Here is a 20,027-nt window from a genome sequence, read left to right as displayed (position 1 = left end):
TATTGAGTCTTTATGTTGCATACCTTAAACTAATAAAATGTTCTATGTCAATTACACTGCAATAAAAAATAAAGATCTAAAAAAAAAAAGAAAAAAGAAAAAAAGAAAAATGTAAAGGCACAGATATGCAAAGAAAGCTTTTTTTTTTTAAAGTACCAGTAAGTTCCCATTCCCCACCAAGAGAAAAGATTGGCCTCCTTCTACTGACTGAAGTTCTTAGTCTAATCAAAAGATATGAATGGCCAGATATAAGCAAAAAGTGTTCGTTAATAGCACCTTTGAATTTAAACTGTGTTCCTACACTAGTTATAATCTAGCTTTAAAAAGTAAAGGTCTTTCAACTCAGTCAAGATAAGGGAAATGCAAATTAAAACTACACTGAAATACCATTTTTCAATCATCAGACTGACAAGGACTCAAAAACTTAACAATGCACTCAGAGCCAAGACTACAGAAAATGGCAATCGTACATTGCTTGGGATGGGGGAGATTATAACATCCATAGAAGAAAACTTGGCAATATCTATCAAAACTACATACACATTTATCCTTCAACTCAGTAATCCCACTTCTGGGAATTTACTCTGAAGATATACCTCCAACAAGATGAAAGTACATATGCACGAGGCTTTAATTGTAAGATTATTTGTAATTTCAAGATACTGGAAACTACCTAAATATTCAAACTTTAGGAAATCAGATGAATAAACTATGATACATATATGCAATAGAGTATCATGCAGCTGGGAAAAGAGAAGGTTGATCTCTATGACTGATAAGGCGTGATGTGATTTCCAGGAGATACTGGTTGGGGTTCTGGTTTTGTTTTCTTCTAATTTAATTGTTTTTTTAATTTGAGTATAGTTGACACACAATGGCACCCTAGTTTCAGGTGTACAACATAGTGATTCACCATCTCTAACTGATTTTTTTTTTCAACGTTTATTTATTTTTGGGACAGAGAGAGACAGAGCATGAACGGGGGAGGGGCAGAGAGAGAGGGAGACACAGAATCAGAAACAGGCTCCAGGCTCTGAGCCATCAGCCCAGAGCCTGACGCGGGGCTCGAACTCACGGACCGCGAGATAGTGACCTGGCTGAAGTCGGACGCTTAACCGACTGCGCCACCCAGGCGCCCCTCACCATCTCTATACGTCATGCTTTGCTCACCAGTCAGGCAATATTGTTAAGTGAAAAAAGCAATTGCAAAAAAAGCAAATATAGTATGCTACCTTTTGTGTAAGACAGAAGGGGAAATATATGTTATATAATTACATATATATATGTATATGTATATATATACATACACATATACATACACACACACACACACATATATATATATAGATAGATAGATAGATAGATAGATATATAATATACATTTCTACAAAAAGAAAAAAATCCAAAGCAGCGAAGCTGGAAACTTACAAGGGTCAGAGGGAACCGGACTGAACCGACAGCGGGAGGGGAGGAAGCAACACAACTCTGAGCATGCCTTTGCTGTTTAACATTTAGAAGCACGCCAACAATAAACAACAACAATGGGACTAGTAAACTGAAAGAAAACTGAAACAAATAAATCCAACTGTATGTCAAATGAATAAAAGAACAACACTGAAAGAAGGAGAAAAAAAATCTAAGAAATGTACAAAGACGAGTATTTGACCACACATCCTCCATCTCGGGGAAAACTACAAAATATCCTGATTTTTTTTTTTTTACATTTGTTTTTGTAGTAAAACAGGTGAAGCAATTCTGAAACAATTCTAGATGTATTGTAGGATTGAGAAAAGAGGTAAATATGTTGATAATGTTGGGCGCCAGGGTATTCACTATGAAAAAAAGGGAGATACAAATATGGATGGGAGGGAAAGCAAGAAAGAACCCTATGAATTGCATGAATTGGTACAGACTCAAATTTCCAATAGTATATTAATATCAGAAATAATATTAATACCAATATATAAAAATATAAATAATTTACATACATTTTTATGTAGAGAGACAGCGGGAAAACCAGTGCATGATAAAGCAAATAGGACAAAACAGTACCAATAGGTAAATGTGAATAAAGGGTATATGAATGTTCTGCATACCATTTTATTATTACAATTTCTCTGTACCTTAGAAAATCTTTCTAAATTTTTTTAAAAATTAAGAAGTCTTTGTTTAGGAGGAAAGAGGGCTTTAAAATCTTCTTCAGATATATAGTTTACTTGTAGCCGAAAGAGGCCAGAAGTGACCTCTGGAGCTCAACAATACAGTTTCCTCCCACTTCTGCCCTTTATTGCCTCTGATCTAAATCTCATTGGCTTTAGGTTTCTATCACTCAGCCCAATGGAAAGTTAGCAGGCTCTACGCTTTTCTAAACTTTGGCTAATATTATAACTGCAGTTACAACAATAAAAAAGCCAACAAAATTCTGAGGCCCTCAGTCACAAATGAGTTTTATTCAACTTTTTGTTGACAGGGACAGAGAACAAATATGGTCCCAGAAACACAAAATCATAATTAAGTAAGTTGGTTAAAATGCCTGAGCCTCTGCTTTCTCATCTATAACAAAATCTCAGCCTTAATCCCACCGCATTACAGGGAAGGTCACATACAATGCATGTGAATATGCTTGTCCACATAAATGCAAGGAACTATCATACACCCAGAACTGTACTGGGGTCTACCAAGGATTGTTAACATAAGGGTCCTTGCACGGGCTTTCTAAGAAGCCATAAACATCTTGAAATTATGCACAAAATTGTGCTTGTATGATGCACATGTATGTCATTGTTTTTCTCAAGAAAGGGTACATAACTATTAACTGATTCCTAACCTAAAAAAGGTTAAGATCCACCAATTCTCATAAGTCTTTTCCTAGAAGTAGTTAAAGCTTCCTTGGATTTAGAACAAGCTCCACAACTTAAAGATTAAATGTGGTTGCATCGGGCACCTGCGTGGCTCAGTTGGTTAAGCATCGGACTTTGGCTCAGGCCATGATATCTTGGTTCCTTAGTTTGAGCCCTACATGGGGCTCTCTGTAGTAACAGCTGGAGCCTGGAGCCTGCTTCAGATTCTGTCTCCCTCTCTCTCTGCCCCTCCTATACTCATGCTCTGTCTCTCAATAATAAATAAACATAAAAAAATTTTTTTTAATAAAAAAATGCGGTTTGCGCAAGAGTTGTATATCTGAACTTATTGACAGAGAAAGGCAATGTGTTATATATATATTTGTCTTTCTCGTCTGATCTTCATTAAAAAGTCTGATTTTTTTGTTTGCTTGTTTAATTGTATATGACTCCCTGAAGGAAGACAGAACTAATTGGCTGGTAAGGGATTTGCACAGCTCTAAGGAGAAAGACTTTAATGTCTTGAAGTGTTATTGAACATTGCAGGGATTTTAGAAGCAAGATGAAGTCAACTTTGTAAATTCCTATCAAGTTCATGTATGTCTATATTTCACTAAGCTAAATTTTTTACCATCTTTTTTTTATTTTTATTTTATTTTTTTTTTTCAACGTTTATTTATTTTTGGGACAGAGAGAGACAGAGCATGAACGGGGGAGGGGCAGAGAGAGAGGGAGACACAGAATCGGAAACAGGCTCCAGGCTCTGAGCCATCAGCCCAGAGCCCGACGCGGGGCTCGAACTCACGGAGCGCGAGATCGTGACCTGGCTGAAGTCGGACGCTTAACCGACTGCGCCACCCAGGCGCCCCATACCATCTTTTTTTTAAAAAAGAGATTGATCCATTTATTCATTTTTATTTTTTAAAGGTTTTTTTTTCTTTTTAGTAATCTTTCCACTCAAGGTGGGGCTGGAACTCACAACCCTGAGATCAAGAGTCTCACACTCCACCGAGTCTCATACCCCAGCCAAGTGTCCCCAATTTTCTATTACCTTAAATATAATGGCTATTTTCTTTCTTTTTCTTGCCCCATATAGTCCTCATTTAATGTGTTATATAATTCATACAACTATAGTAGTATAACCGAGTCACTTTCTAATATAAAACTTTCTAATTTGTGCCAAAATAAATTAAAAGTTTGAACAATCCACAAATCATGCAATTACTTGAACTATCAATGAGCCGCTCTTACCATAGCATAGCATCCATCTGTTGTCAAGATCAAAACATCTATTGGAGAAGTATGGTTGGCAACACAAATGCCTCCCTTCTGGGGTCTGTACTGTCTGCAATTACAAACAGTGGTAAATACTATACCCTGGAAAAGAGCCACTATTTTGCAGCATGTAGAGATTCATCCTATTTTACTTTAAAAAGTACATTAAAAGTACAGTTTCAAAGTGTATGGGCTCATCTTAAAAGGTTATTTCTAGGCAGTATGATGGGAGTGGGGTAAGAGTAGATAGAGAAGAAGGGGCCCATGACTTTCCCTTTATATATATTTACATTGTTTTTTTTGTAATGATCGTATTTTCCTTTTATAATGAAAAAGTAATTTAAAAATGTTAGATTGAATTACAAAGATGCCACAACTTTAATATTGTGATATGTAAGTTTCACATCTTTTATAAGTATTTTCATATTATTCCACTCTTTAAATGCATCACTTTTAGTAGTTTCACAATGACCCAAAAAGTAAATTTACTATAGTTTCCTCCCTCTTATCCCCCTAAAGCAGAGGCTGGTAACTTCTCCTACTGAGGGCCATAATAAATATTTTAGGTTTTGCAAGCCAGCCAATCCCTGCCAAAACTACCGGATTCTGCTATTTGGGCACAAAGGCAGTCACAGACAATATATAAATGAATAAGTTTCAATAAAACTTTATTTACAGAAAACAGATGGCAGGCCACATTTGGCCTCCAGCCCCATAGTTTGCCGACCTTTATCTTAAAGTTCAACCAGTATTTGATATTAATGAAGCAAAGTAGTTTTGTTGGCCCTATACAAAGAAGAAAGGCAACCAAATGCATAACAACTTTAGCATGTTTTCTTTAAAATTAGAAGTCATTCGGGGCGCCTGGGTGGCTCAGTCGGTTAAGCGTCCAACTTCAGCTCAGGTCACGATCTCACGGTCTGTGAGTTCGAGCCCCGCGTCGGGCTCTGGGCTGATGGCTCAGAGCCTGGAGCCTGCTTCCGATTCTGTGTCTCCCTCTCTCTCTGACCCTCCCCCGTTCATGCTCTCTCTGTTTCAAAAATAAATAAACGTTAAAAAAAAATAATAAATAAATTAGAAGTAATTCTATATATAATAAGTTACGAACTCTCTATGTAATTAAAGCACCTTTTCTGTAGATAGTATCTCTTCTGATCACAGTTCTATCAAAGCATTTTCTTCTACTTTTCACCCCAAAACACACAGCTCAATGAAAAAATCATGTAATTTTAGAATCTTAAGGGGCCTCTCAATGTTGGTAACACATGGTAAAGCCAAATGAGAAAATGTTTCCCTTCTACAAATGAGACAGAAAGACCCAGTCAGAAAAAAAAAAAAAGAGAGAGAGAGAGAGAGAACTTTTAAAACAATGAGATTAAACGTAAAAAAATAAAACTGAGTTAACAGAAAAGTAATTAAAACAACCAAAATTACTTCAATCAGCTAACAAGTTAGCTACCACTACCCCTACCCTCTACAGTTAGGGGTGAGGGAAGCAAAGTGTGGGTGTTCTGTCTCAAGGCTCAGTTACAGAATTTCAGAAGCAGCAGGACTGAGACTGGAAACCAGGCCTCAAGACTCGAAGGCCAGTCCTCCTTCCTCCACACCACAGGCCTGTCAACTTCATGGCTTTTTATATCGACAGACCCAGTTCACAACCTGACTCTGCCACGTGCCAGGCATGTGACCCTAGACAACCAATCCCAGGGCTCCCAGCTCTTCACCTGTAAAACAGGACACCGGTGTCTCTCTCATAGGATGGCCTATGAGAAGCTTGGGCCTGGCTGCACACCATAAATGCCCAATTTTGGTTTTTTTGTTTTTATGTTTTTTCATTATTTTTGAGAGGTGGGGGAGGAGGGACAAAGAGCTTTAAGTGGGGCTCAAGCTCACAAACCATGAGATCATGACCTGAGCCAAAGTCGGACGCTTAATGGGCTGAGCCACCCAGGCACCCCTGCCCAATTTTTAAGTGTCATCACATGTCTATTATTATGTTCCTTCTGCAAATGGATGGCTTTTTAAAAGGTTTTCGGGCAAAATTGTTATGTCTGTGACACTCTAAGCAGCAAGAATGAACACACTGGAAGGACTTTCATTTCATCTGCTTCCTCCACCTGCTACTGTCAGTCATGGGCTGGACTTCCTGAACAGAAAGGCAGAAGGAAGCAGGCACACACTCACTTGTTATGGTAATGAATGGTACCAGAGAGGGCTCGCACACAGATCCGGCAGCAAGTCAGGTGAACCAGTTCACTCAGCCAGTTTTTGAGGCTGAAAAAAAGAGGAAACATTTTATGGTGCAGTTCTGGGCACTGCTAAGAAACAATAGAATAAAAACTTCAATGTGCTCCTTCACAGCAGCATACTGTGTTCTGAAACACAAGCACAGTTCAATTCTTAAAGTCTCATTGACGCATTAGGACAAAATTCTAATGGAAAATAGCTCCCGCCCTACTAGACTATCATGATAAATGCCTGACCAAGATTAGCTGAAGCTTCTCTGGTCTCAGCCTGATGAGATAACGCTCTCGCGGTTTCCTTGAGTCCCTCACTCTATTTTCTTTTCTTCATTTCCCCTTTGAAAAACAATTTCTTAGGATTTATATGAAAGTGTGGTGGCAAATCAGATGAAGACTATGAATAGGAAGTAAGCAAAATTTTAATAAGTGTGATGAGGCCATAAATTTGATGCAATACATAGGAATCAAATATTCTTTTTTGAGGATAAGGCCAAGAAAAGGGACGATCCTATTTATGGCTGGGTGGAGGCAAACATTTCACCTGCCATCTGGAAGCTGCCCAACCAGTGTAGTTCCCAATACCAACAAACTGATCCCAATGAAAGCCAAGGTAACCCTGAAAAAGAAAAGAAAAGGTAATGTGAAAGTTAGTTGAATAGCAGCAGTAGAGGGAAATAACCTGAAAATTCATAAATAATTACATTGTAAATAAGTTGCGAAACATGTATGGCAGTGCCACTAAAAAGAATCAGGTAGGGGCGCCTAGGTGGCTCCATCAGTTAAGCGTCTGACTTCGGCTCGTGAGTTAGAGCCCTGCATCAGGCTCTGTGCTGACAGCTCAGAGCCTGGAGCCTGCTTCAAATTCTGTCTCCCTCTCTCTCCGCCCCCCCCCACACCCCCAACTCATGCTATCTCTGTCTCTCTCTCTGAAAAATAAACAAACATTAAAAAATTAAAAAAAAAAAAGAATCAGGTAAATCTATAGATTCTGACATGGGAGAATGGTCCTTGGTACTTTTGAGAGAAGAAAAGCAAAATTAATTTCAAAATAATATGTAGAGTATGATAACCATTTTCAAAACGACAGCAAGCATATAACTAGTTGATAGATGCATAGAGAAGGCTTGGAAATTTATTTATAAAGCCATCAAATTCAATCTGTGTAATCACCAAAGGGTTAAGTGGGTTAGTGACAAGAATAAATTTAAAGGCTTGCCCCTTTTGCTTTTCAGAATTATTTTAATTTTCAAAAATATATTCATATTAACTAACATCTTATATAATAAAAAGTTTTATGTTGTGTAAAGGAGTCACGTCAGGTTGAAAGGAGTTATCTAATTCTGTTCAGAATGCATTGGTGGGCATAGTGTGGGTGTAAAAGAAAATATTTTCCAAAGGTATGAAAGTAACTTGTTTTTCTGTGTTTTTTCATGATGGAGGGAGGTACAATTCAAATTTTTCTCAAGGGAATTTAAAATTTATGGCAAATCGCAAGAAAAGCTCTTTCATATTAAGAACACCAAATTATATCACCATGTAGAAATCCTTTAATGCAGACCTTTGTCCCTTTGCATGTTTGTGGTAACTCACATCTAATCTCCACAAAGACACTTTTTCAGTTTTGAAAAGTGCTTTTAATATACATTCTAATCACTTCAGAAAGAAAATAGTCACCTTTAGAAATGTAAGTAGAATTAACCCAAAAAGAAAAAATTGAGATTTAAAATCTTTCCAAATAAGGGGGACTTCCTTATAAACACCTTCTTAAGGAGTTAAACCTTGTTGAAGTCTTATTTTAAGACCTTTTGACAGAACAATCTGAAGGTCAGATTCCATTTTCTTTCGATGCCACATTCTCATGCCAGCACTGATGCAATAACTAAATCACTACTTAATCTCATTCACCAATTATGCAAAAGTTTTAAAAGAACGTTTTGCTATCCTGCCATAATGGCAATCATCTGTTCCTACACTTAAGTCAGAAGGGCCTTACATTTTAACATGTTTCATCATTGGGTTCAAAACCATTGAAAGCTTTTATTTGCTTGATGAATGGGCCAAAAAATTCTGTTTCCCAATTTAAGAGAGCCAACATGAGAGTTCTCATAGATGACACTACTTTTCAGCCACAACCTGTTTTTTGTAAGAGTTCTACTGAGGTACAATTTACATATCATACAATTTACCCCTTTAAAGGGTTCAATGGTTTGGGGCATATTCACAGAGTTGTGCAACCATCAACATAATCAATTTTAGCACAATCTGCTTTTTGAGTGTTCACTTTGTAGCAACAGCTCATCTTATAAAGCATTTACAGAGCAATTCTTTCACACTGAAGAGTATGTACTAAGTAGGAGTCTCAATTCTGCCATTTCTTCTTGTTCTTAGGTGCTTACATTACTGGATTATCCTACACCTGCTTTCTTCGCAAGAATCTTTTATGTTATTTTAGTTTGTGAGTGTTACTTAAATGTAACTAGATAACAGAATCATAATACCATTTGCTGGCAGCCACAGCAGCTAAAAGCTAACCAACAAATGAGGGCAACTCAAATACTCTGTGTGGCAAAATCCTCACTTTTTTTATCACGTTGCCTTAGATACAGTGAATGACTCATGGGACAAGTAGAGATATAAGAGCTAATCTATATACTCTACTTTATTGAAGTTTCATTCCTTTTTAAGAATAAGAACAGAATAGGGGCGCCTGGGTGGCTCAATCAGTTAAACGTCCAACTTCAGCTCAGGTCATGATCTTGCAGTCGGTGAGTTCGAGCCCCACATCAGGCTCTGTGCTGACAGCTCAGAACCTGGAGCCTGCTTTGGATTCTGTGTCCCCTTGCCTATCTCTCTGCCCATCCCCTGCTTGTGCTCTGTCTCACTCTGTCTCTCAAAAATAAATGTGTTAAAAAATTTAAAAGAAAAAGAATAAAAAACAGAATAAATGGAAATTCTAGAGACTAGAAATCTCTAATAAATAAAAGTTCATGCATGTATACCAGTGGATAGTCTTGTGCATGCTCAGAGTACATGAACCCCAGTTTGGGAACACCGGTTTAAGGTTGAAGGAAAAGTAGATGTGAAACCCTGAATTTCACTTTGTTATCACAGCTGAAATGATTCCCAAAAGACAAACCATGCCCCAACTGGCAACATGGGCACGTACACACACACACACACACGCACACACACACACATTGTACCTTTGTACTCTTTGTACTCTTGTAATAGACCTAAATGAAGCAAATATAGGCCACCCGAGGGATGGTAAAAAGGTTTCAACTCATGTGCCCATTTAAGGTGGCTGATAGCAACTATCTGGAAAACTCTATTGAGAGGATGCCAAGGCTGTGTCGAGGGAAAACAAACAAGACGATCAATAGCAATATTGTGACTGGTACACGTGCCTACTACCTCCCATCACCATGCTGAATACACCTTGGCCACTCGTGCTTCTTCCCACTGTGCAGTGTCACTTCTGCTAATCTTATGTTCCACACTGTGGTTCCAGTAAACTGGACCTGAAGGTACCTCCTTCCTCAGTCAGCATTCAAACTTAGAACCAGAAGGGGACACAGGTGGGGGAACTTTTAGTAAGAAAAGTGAGGGGCAGCTGGGTGGCCCAGTTGGCTAAGTGCCCGACTCTTGAGTTTGGCTCGGATCATGATCTCACAGTTCATGGGTTCAAGCTCTGTGCTGACAGCATGGAGCTTGCTTGGGATTCTCTCTTTCCCTCTCTCTCTGCTCCCCGCAAAAGGAAGGGAAAGGTAGGGAAGGGTAAGGAAGGGAAGGGGAAAAAAGAAAAGAAAGAAAGAAAGAAAGAAAGAAAGAAAGAAAGAAAGAAAGAAAGAAAGAAGTGAGTAATCATAATGGGACTGGATGGAACAAATTCAGTCTTCTGAATGGCTCTCTCCCATGTGGTAACCACTCTCAGAAATTTTTTTCTCTCCTGGGCAACTGTGAACTGCTAAAGACTAGCAAAGAAAGGCAGTTATAGTTTGGTTGACACTCTGGTGAATTCAAAACTATACATCTTCTCTCTTCTTTTTTCTACTTCCCTTTTCTATCCATCCTCAAATTATTTATGACCGAAAGAACAACATGGATCCAGACTGATATATAGTAGATTCTGAAGAACACTTCCATTTGGGAAAAAATGTGAAAGGAGAATAGATACTTAACATGTTCCTGTGGAGGTCACATTTGGTGGTGTTTTGCAGGTGTGAAGGGGTGGGATTAGTACCATACTACTCTCATGGGACCATTATATACATGATTTAAAAAGAAAGCCGAACCAATTATACCATCAAATTACTGGGCAGGAGACTTACCTCAGGGGTAGTAGGACACAGTAGCGTACTATAACGCCCAGTACCCACACCATTGTGAGCCGCAGACTGATGTAATGGAAATTTACATTGGTCCTTGTGAGGAGATTCCACGACACTAGCTCCTCTGAGGAGAACCTCTGGGTCACTTCATCTTCCACAATGGCTTCCAAGCCCTTCTTGGAGAAATAAAACACGTCAGACAGCTCAAAGTCCCTTCCTCGCAGACCAGAGAGCCCTTTTTCCATGGGTGACTCATCTCTTTGGATAATACCTTAAAAGAAAGCATCAGAACATGAGAAAATGCCATAGGACACAAGAACTGACCAATGAGGCAACTTTGTACAGAAGACAAGTAAACAGATTTAATGGGTAACACGAAGCAGATTTCAAAAATAAAAGACAAGCAACCACAGTGGGAAAAGAGGTGAAATCACTGAGTCTGCATGAAATGGCCTCTACCGAATGACTTCAATTCACTACTGGTCCTCAGTAGCCTTTTTCTTGTTGCATTTCCTCCCTCCATACCGCTAGCGAACAAACTCTCCAGTATAGAACTAGACTGTGTGAAAATAAAACCTTCAGTTTACCCCTGATAAAAACCATAAAACCAAAATGCAAGCAAAGTGGCAAAAGGTCTTTACCACAATTGGCAAAAGGCTGCTGTCTTTAATATGCAAAAATTATTTAATAAGAAAATCAGTCTCCTGTGAAAAAGTGAGCAAAGTTCATGAACTGAATTCATGGAAACATTAATAGTTAAGATAATCAGAAATGTAGGCAAGAGTGTTCACTGTAGCATTTTCCATTATAATCGATCCAGACAATGAGATATAATGCATCTAATAAATACCCTAGTTAATAAATACTCTAATGTTAAGTGAAAAAAGGCAAGATCTAAAACTATAGTTCGATCTAACTCTGAAATATATATGCATAGAAAAAATGTCAAGAAGGCCACATTAAGCAGTTATCTCTGGGCAATACGATTAGATTTTCCTCCTTAAACAGTAATTGTATTTCCCATAAGGAAAATAATTCAAAGATTTTTAAGGTACCATAAATTTTGTAAGTTGAAAAAATGACTACTGTCACCCAGTTCTAACTACTAAGTGAGAGTCATAGATGAGATTTTTGAATAAAGAGTAGTTACACACACAGTGACAAGACCATCTGATTGCCCCTCTGGGGTGTGTCACAAAGGAATTTACCTCCCAAAGTAGAAAAGTCTTTTCTTTTGAAAGAAGATCCCTTTTGATTGTCTCACTTTCCAGTTTACTGGGAAACCAGTGAGGAGAGTGAAGAGTGCTATATTACCTAACCGCTGGAGAACAAGTGCATGCATCCATAGATGAAGAGGTGATATATCAGTTTTTTGAAGGAATGGAAGCATAAGGCACTGGAGTAGAAAGTAAAGAGGACCTGGAGTCCAAGGTCAAGTTCTGTTTAGGACAAAAACGGCTCTGTGACTGTATAAACAGACAAGTCACCTAAGTTGGTGCCCTCCTTTACAAAATAGGGGGTGGGAAAAGTTTTAGCTTCCTTACGGGACTCAAGTTACACGATTTTCCTTTTGGGTTTTTGGGGTGGTTTTTCTTTGTTTTTTTGTTTTTTTGTTTTTTTTTTTGGTTTGTTTGTTTTGGTTTTGGTTTTTGCCAACATGCAAACTAATCACCTTAAATTCGAGCAATAAAGCAAGTTCTGAGATGATTAGATTATCTTTTCCAGCCATCAAGTCTAAGTGGTTTAACCTTTCTTCACCACCTCTGAAAAGGATTTGATTCCTATTAGAGGATGACCCAAGACAGTGTCATTGGTGAATTACCCTCTTGCTCTGTGAACACTGCAATACCACTCAGAGCAGCTTACTCAATCCAAGTACTGACCAATATTTAACGGGGCAAGAATTTCATTATTTAGCAATATATAGGGTTTTTGTGGGTTTCTTTTTTTTTTTTTAAATTAAAAAAAAAAATACCTCTAGAAGGATAGGGAGAACAACCTATTCAGCAAATCTCAGAATGAAACACACTGGAGACAAGTGGACAGCCGTTCTAAACATAATGTTTTTTGGAGGGGCCAGAGATAAAATTTCAAGTTTGAGTTGCCTCATTATTTAACTGAGCGAGGAGAGAGATCTGTAAAGAGGAGCCAGCCCCCAGCGCTTATCCACTTGATGTGCAATACTCTCTCTGCCCCCTGACCTACTTAATTTTGTGGAGCTCAAATAAAATATAACTCAATTTTATATTTTTGTTAAGCCTTTCTTTTTAAGTTTATTCATTTATTTTCAAGAGAGAGCGAGCACAGGTGGAGGAGGGACAGAGAGAGGGAGACACAGAATCTGAAGCAGACCCCAGGCTCCAAGCTGTCAGCTCAGAGCCCAAAGTGGGGCTCAAACCCATGAACCGAACTGTAAGATCATGACCTGAGCCGAAGTCGGATGCTTAACCTACTAAGCCACCCAGGCATTCCTTGTTAAGCCTCTTTCAAAAGTATGTGGGTGACTACAATGCATCTAATTGACTAAGGATTAATTTCCAGAATATACTAAGACATACAAGGGGTGCCTGAGTGGCTCAGTCAGTTAAGCGTCAGACTCTTGGTTTGGGCTCAGATCACGATCTCACAGTTTGTGAGTTCGAGCCCTACATCAGGGTAAGAGCTGACACCGCAGAGCCTGCTTGGGATTCTCTCTCTCTCCCTCTCTGCCCCTCCCCGACTCGTGTACTTTGTCTCTCAAAATAAGTACACAAACTTACAAAAGAAAAGACATACAAAAAAATAAGAGAAGTTTTACAAATATATGGCAAACAATTCATAAAAAGAGTAAGCCTTAATGACTACACATTTTAAAAGATGTTCAACTCCACTATAAGCAGAGAAACACAAACAAAAACCACAATCAAATGCTATTTCATACCCATGAAGATTAATACAAATTTTAAATTGAATAGTATCCAGTGTTGGTGAAAATTTGGAAAAGAATTTGGTACCACCTAGTAAATTTAAAGAAATTCGTAGCCCAAGACCCAGCAACTCTCCTTCCAGGTATACCTCAGGAAGACTTTTGTTCAATAATTTCAAATCTACAAAAAAGTTGCAACAATAGTTCACTTTACCCACATTCATAAATTGCTAACATTTTGTCACATTTGCTTTATTGTTCTATCTCTAGATATATATAAAATGATACTTTTTTCTGGACCACTTGAGAACAAATTGCAGGCATCATGCCCTTTACCCCTAATATTTCAGCATTGATTTCCTCAACACATGAAGTTTTACTTATTTAACCACAGTACAACTGTCGAAATCAGGAAAGTGGACGTTACTACAATACTAGTACAAATGTACAGCCCTTTTCGAATTTTGACAATGGTCCCAGTAATATCCTTCATATCATTTTTTCTGGCCCAAGATTCAACCAAGGATCATACATGATATTTACATGTCATCTCTGTAGTGTCCTAATTATATGAAAAAGTTCCTCAGCCTTTCTTTGTTTTTCAAGATATTGACGTTTTTAGGACTACAAACCATTTATTTTGTAGACGGTCTCAATCTGAGTTAATCTGATGTCTCCTCATGGTGAGAGGCATGTTGCACACTTTAGGCAGAAATACTATATGAACGATGTATCCTCCATGCGTCACACTGGAAACATGTGACGTCTGTCCCACAATTAATGACCTGTTACTTTGACCACTTGGTTTAAGATAGTTATTACCAGGTTTCTCTACTATAAAGTTACTATTTTTGTCTTTTTGATTAGTAAGTGGAGAATTATTATCTATAAGTATGTATAAAGGAGAGACTATGGAAATATTGAGACTATGGAAATATTTGAGACCATGGAAATATCCTGCTCTTCAAACCTTCACCCAATATTAGCAGCTATTAATGGTCCTTCCTGAATAAATTGGTACTATGTGTATTCTAAAATGGTATTTTCTCACTCCTTCCCCATGTATTATCTGGCATCCCACCTTAAAGAAGAGCTTTTCCGGGGCGCCTGGGTGGCTCAGTCGGTTAAGCGTCCGACTTCAGCTCAGGTCACGATCTTGCAGTCCGTGAGTTCAAGCCCCACGTCAGGCTCTGGGCTGATGGCTCAGAGCCTGGAGCCTGCTTCCAATTCTGTGTCTCCCTCTCTCTCTGCCCCTCCCCCATTCATGCTCTGTCTCTCTCTCTCCCAAAAATAAATAAACGTTAAAAAAAAAAAATTAAAAAAAAAAAAGAAGAGCTTTTCCCTCATGCTCGAGCAATTCTTATAAAATTGTGCAAAGTAGACATATATAAGAACATCTGCCACATTATGTGCAATAGCAAAATAGCGGAATCAATCTAAAGGTACATAAGATAGATAGCAATGTATTAAAATATCAAATCATTATGTTGTACACCTAAAACCTACTGTTGTGTTAATTATACCTCAATAAAAATAAATACTAAAAGGCAGTTCATATAAAAAAGAGATGGATACATACAGTGCATACTACACAAGAGCTAAAAGAAATTAACTAGAACAATTACTCCCTTAGGTAATTTGCAAACATCAGCAAGAACAAACAACTCAGAATGATATGTGGAAGGTGATATTTTTATAGAGCTTGAATAATGCAAAACAATAAATACTATGTATCGTTTAAGGATATATGCATGTATAGGGGGAATATGAAAAGATGCATAAAAATAATAAACATTAAAACCAGAGTAATAGTTTCAGGGGTTGACAGGGGAATGGAATCAGGGAGGGATACACCAAAGAATTTTATTATTTCTGTAAAGTTTTATTTATTAAACTAAGTAGTGGCTACACATGTGCTATACCCCCCCCAAAAAAAGTTACATGAAACTGAAGATTTTTCCTAAGATAAAGATCTATATTATAAGAAAGCAGGTACCAGCTTAGAAGCTCTTTAATAAGGCACACAAAATATGAAAATGGGTATTATTTTAAAATTAGATGTCAAAAGCAGCACTACTAAATATGTAATATTACTTCCTTCCTCAATTATATTGACTACGATGGTCAGAAACACTGATTCAATTTACCCTAGGTATATCTTCTGAGAGAAAAAAAAATATTTAATTCAATCAACACATAGGGGATACTTACTCTGTATCAGGCATCAAAGTACACGTTAGAAAGAAAAAGGGGAAATATTTCTTTTGGCACGAAGACGCATTTATAAATAGACTGAAAGTCTTCAAAATATAGATTAAAAACACATACTGGATTTAACTAGCACAGACACAATTTTGATATCAGTTTTTATTGTCATTAAGGAAACCTAGTTATCACCAACAAATTAGTCCTGATCCTTCAGGATCCTTCATAAACTGATGAGACCCTGATTGTAGGAAATATTTCCTTTTGTTTCATAAATCAAAACAGGCCGTAAACATTTGAACTTTGTCCTAATACCGAATGCTTTGGCCAACCCAACAAGGTTCATGCTTGAATGAAAATAAAATGAAAAAACTATCTCTATCTAATGCAAGAGATTAATTGCACAAGCTGCCCTGTGCCCTGTGCCCTCAGCAAGTCATGGTACATAAATAATCAGCTATGAAAGTCCTGTTAAATTGAGGCTAAAGTTAAAACCATCTCAAATATAATTAACTCTAAATTAGCTGAGCAAACTCTTGGAATGACTGCCCATTTATAAATCACAGTAGTTTTTCAATCCTCTAGTTGTAAAGCATGTTTCTAAGTCAGCAGTTAGGGAAAATTAGGGCCCACTACAGACCAAAAGTGTATACAATGGACTTTATACAGAGAAGTTGATCTTTAATCTACGAATGGGCTATATTCCAAAAGTCAGAAGCTTAGAGTTCAAAACACACTCTCACCTGGAAACTTGAATTGAACTTATCTGTTTGAGCTAGAATCCTATCCCATCATAAGCCCAACTAACCCCAAAACATAGGTAATCATATACTAGTAATACCATGAAGTAGAAATCTCTTTTAGCACTGTTTCTACCAGAATTTTTTTTAATTAAACCTGGTTTGGGGGCACCTGGGTGGCTCAGTCAGTTAAGAGTCTGACTTCAGCTCAGGTCATGATCTCACTGTTTCTGAGTTCAAGCACCTTGTTGGGCTCTGTGCTGACAGCTCCCAGCCTGAAGCTTGCTTGGGATTCTGTGTGTGTCTCTCTCTCTTTCTGCCCTTCCCCACTTGCATGCGTGCTCTCTCTCTCTCAAAAATAAATAAACATTAAAAACAATTATTTATTTTTGAGAGAGAGAGAGACAGAGCGCAAGCAAGGGAGAGGCAGAGAAGGAGACACAGGATCCGAAGCAGGCTCCAGGCTTGGAGCTGTCAGCACAGAGCCTGAGGCAGGGCTCGAACCCACAAGCTGTGAGACCAAAATCGGACACTTAACCAACTGAGCCACCCAGGCGCCCTCCAAAAAAATTTTTTTAAGAAAATAAATTAAATCTGGTTTGGAATTAACAAAAATATACTTCCTTATCCTGTAGTGACTTAGAGGGGACACTGGGAAACTTTCAGGGGTACTGATAATGTTCTTTTTCTTGATCTAAATGAGAGATACATGAATAAATTGACTTTGGGAAATTAATTAAGTTGTACATTTATAATTTTACACTCTTGCCTATGTATGTTAAGTTTCAATTAAAAAAAATTTTTACTTGCAATCTGCTGTACAATATTGCCTATAGTTAACAATACTGTATCATACACTTAAAAATAATGTTAAAAGGATAGATCTCATGTTAAGTGTTCTTACCACAGTTTAAAAAAAATAAAATGGGGGGCACCTGGGTGGCTCAGTCGGTTAAGCGCCAGGCTTTGGCTCAGGTCATGATCTCGCAGTTCGTGAATTCGAGCCCCACGTCGGGCTCTGTGCTGACAGCTCAGAGCCTGGAGCCTGCTTTGGATTCTGTGTCTCCTCCTCTCTCTCTGCCCCTCCCCTGCTCATGCTCTGTCTCTATTTCTCAAGAATGAATAAACTTAAAAAGTAAAAATAAAAATAAATAAAAATAAAAATAAGAAAGAAAGAAAGTAAGAAGGAAAGAAAGAAAGAAGGAAAGAAAGAAAGAATTGGGGGCACCTGGGTGGCTCAGTTGGTTGAGCATCTGACTCTTGATTTCATCTCAGGTCGTGATCTCACAGTTCATTTATAAATCACAGTTTTTCCATCCTCCAGCCACACTGTACTGACAGCGTGGGGCCTACCTGGGATTCTCTCTTTCTGCTCCTCCCCTGCTCGCATGCCCTCTCTCTCTATCCCAAAATAAATAAACATTAAAGAAATTTAACAATAAAAAAATTAAATTAAAAAAAAAGAAGAATTGAAGGAGGCAGCATCTGTGAATCCCCTGTTTCAGTGATTTATCCACTACAGGATTACATAAATACCTACTTCCATGATCAAAAAATAAATAAATAAATAAATTCATATCCCCCTAAGCAAGTGGACAGGGAGGAGTTTACCTGTCTCTGCACCAACCATTGGGACTGAAGTCCCTTTCCTGGTGTGAGGAGCTCCTCTGAGGGGCTGTGGTCCTTGGCAAGGAAGCCGGGCGTACATTCTACCCCCACCAGACTCCAATATCCTCCCTGACTCACCCATGTGATTAAAGAAGAGACCAAAGTAAACTAGTTGTAAAGATTAACTACATGTGGTTGGAGTCGGGGGTGGCATGGACCACTGCTGCTGGCTTTAAAGAACAAAAATATGCAACGTCAAGCTCCAGAGAAAGAAGACCCACATTCAAGCGATCGCTTAGATTTAAAGACTGAAAGGTATTTATTGTTTCTTTTTAACGTTTTATTTATTTTTGAGACAGGGAGAGACAGAGCATGAACAGGGGAGGGTCAGAGAGAGGGAGACACAGAATCCGAAACAGGCTCCAGGCTCTGAGCTGTCAGCACAGAGCCCAATGCGGGGCTCGAACTCACGGACCGCGAGATCATGACCTGAGCCGAAGTCAGCTGCTTAACCGACTGAGCCACCCAGGCGCCCCAAGACTGAAAGGTCTTTAGATGGTTCTCACAAGTAAGGGCCTAGGACAGATCCTCAGACCACCAATCTCTGTTCTCATTCTTTTCCATCAGTCATCATACATATGAATATATCCATCGGTGCATCAACTAAATAGCCACCTAACTGTACAGATTTCCAGCCCTCCCTTTGTCACCTTTTATCACAAAAATTTAGCTGTAACACGGCAAGGCTAAACGCTAGATACACCATGTGCAAAAAATTCCCTGGGCCAATAGTCAGGTTATAATTTCTATAATTTACATAATTAGGGAATTGACTATGCTTATTTCACAGTGAATCCTTTGTGTTCCTGATTATCCCTGCTGTCCTTCCTAAGTACTTTTTCAAAATCCAGTGTATTGTTACTAACTTAGTTAAAATGGTGTCAGGGTTGTTTTTTAAAAAGTCAATTTTTTGAGATGTATATACTGAAGTACTTAAAGGTGAAATGGCATATTCTCTGGGATTAGTTTTAAACTACTTCCATAAAAGGACGCATTAAGGTGAGAATATGGTGTTTCTGATAGCTTCTCTGTATTCTCTAATTTTCTACCTTGCTCACATACTGCATCTGTAATTTAAATTTTAATTAAAAAATACTTCCACAAAGGAAAAACTGAAAAAAGGACAGATGATGCAAATTCTTGTTAAATTTGGATGATGGGTATAAGATTAGTGACACTATTCTTTATACTTCTTAAAAATAAATGCTACATTTTTTAAAAATTTGTTTAAGGGGCGCCTGGGTGGCGCAGTCGGTTAAGCGTCCGACTTCAGCCAGGTCATGATCTCGCGCTCCGTGAGTTCGAGCCCCGCGTCAGGCTCTGGGCTGATGGCTCAGAGCCTGGAGCCTGCTTCCGATTCTGTGTCTCCCTCTCTCTCTGCCCCTCTCCCGTTCATGCTCTGTCTCTCTCTGTCCCAAAAATAAATAAACGTTGAAAAAAAAAATTTTTTTTTTAAAATTTGTTTAAGAAACTCATTTGAAAAGTCAATTTCCTCATCTAAACCAAAAGCATTCATTCATTTAGTCAGTCGTCAGCCACTCTAGAGAGAGAATGTCAGGCACTAAACACAGAGGAGAGGGAAAAGGAGCTAGACTAGGCATGGTTCTGCATCAAAACATCTTGGGAACCTATAAAAATACAGCTGTCGGGGGGTGCCTGGGTGGCTCAGTCGGTTAAATGCCCAACTTCAGCTCAGGTCATGATTCCGCCGTCTGTGAGTTTGAGCCCCACATCGGGCTCTGCGTTGATAGCTCAGAGCCTGGAGCCTGCTTCAGATTCTGTGTCTCCCTCTCTCTCTACCCTTCCCCCACTCACACTCT

The 20,027-nt window shown here is 38.5% G+C and overlaps 1 protein-coding gene across 4 annotated transcripts in view; it reads right to left on the bottom strand.

The window, feature by feature from the left end:
* Positions 1–20,027, bottom strand: part of GPAT3 (glycerol-3-phosphate acyltransferase 3) — a 64,808-nt gene that overhangs the window by 10,649 nt on the left and 34,132 nt on the right. For 2 of the 4 annotated variants that reach the window (XM_047090459.1, XM_047090460.1), the window contains exons 2-5: positions 10,690–10,862; positions 6,900–6,974; positions 6,300–6,389; positions 4,092–4,185 (exon numbers count right to left, since the gene is read on the bottom strand). In XM_047090459.1, coding sequence (XP_046946415.1) covers positions 4,092–4,185; positions 6,300–6,389; positions 6,900–6,974; positions 10,690–10,862 — 432 coding nt within the window. Of the gene's footprint in view, positions 1–4,091; positions 4,186–6,299; positions 6,390–6,899; positions 6,975–10,689; positions 10,961–20,027 lie in introns of all 4 variants that reach the window. The other 2 variants (XM_047090457.1, XM_047090458.1) reach the window with 2 other exon arrangements.

The sequence above is a fragment of the Lynx rufus genome, unplaced genomic scaffold, assembly GCF_022079265.1.
Source record: "Lynx rufus isolate CCGP_SWC_20201006 ecotype Redwood Valley unplaced genomic scaffold, mLynRuf1.p SCAF_3, whole genome shotgun sequence".
Lineage (NCBI taxonomy): Eukaryota > Metazoa > Chordata > Mammalia > Carnivora > Felidae > Lynx > Lynx rufus.
Note: the sequence above shows the minus strand (reverse complement) of the source record. Positions and strands in the feature narration are given on the sequence as shown.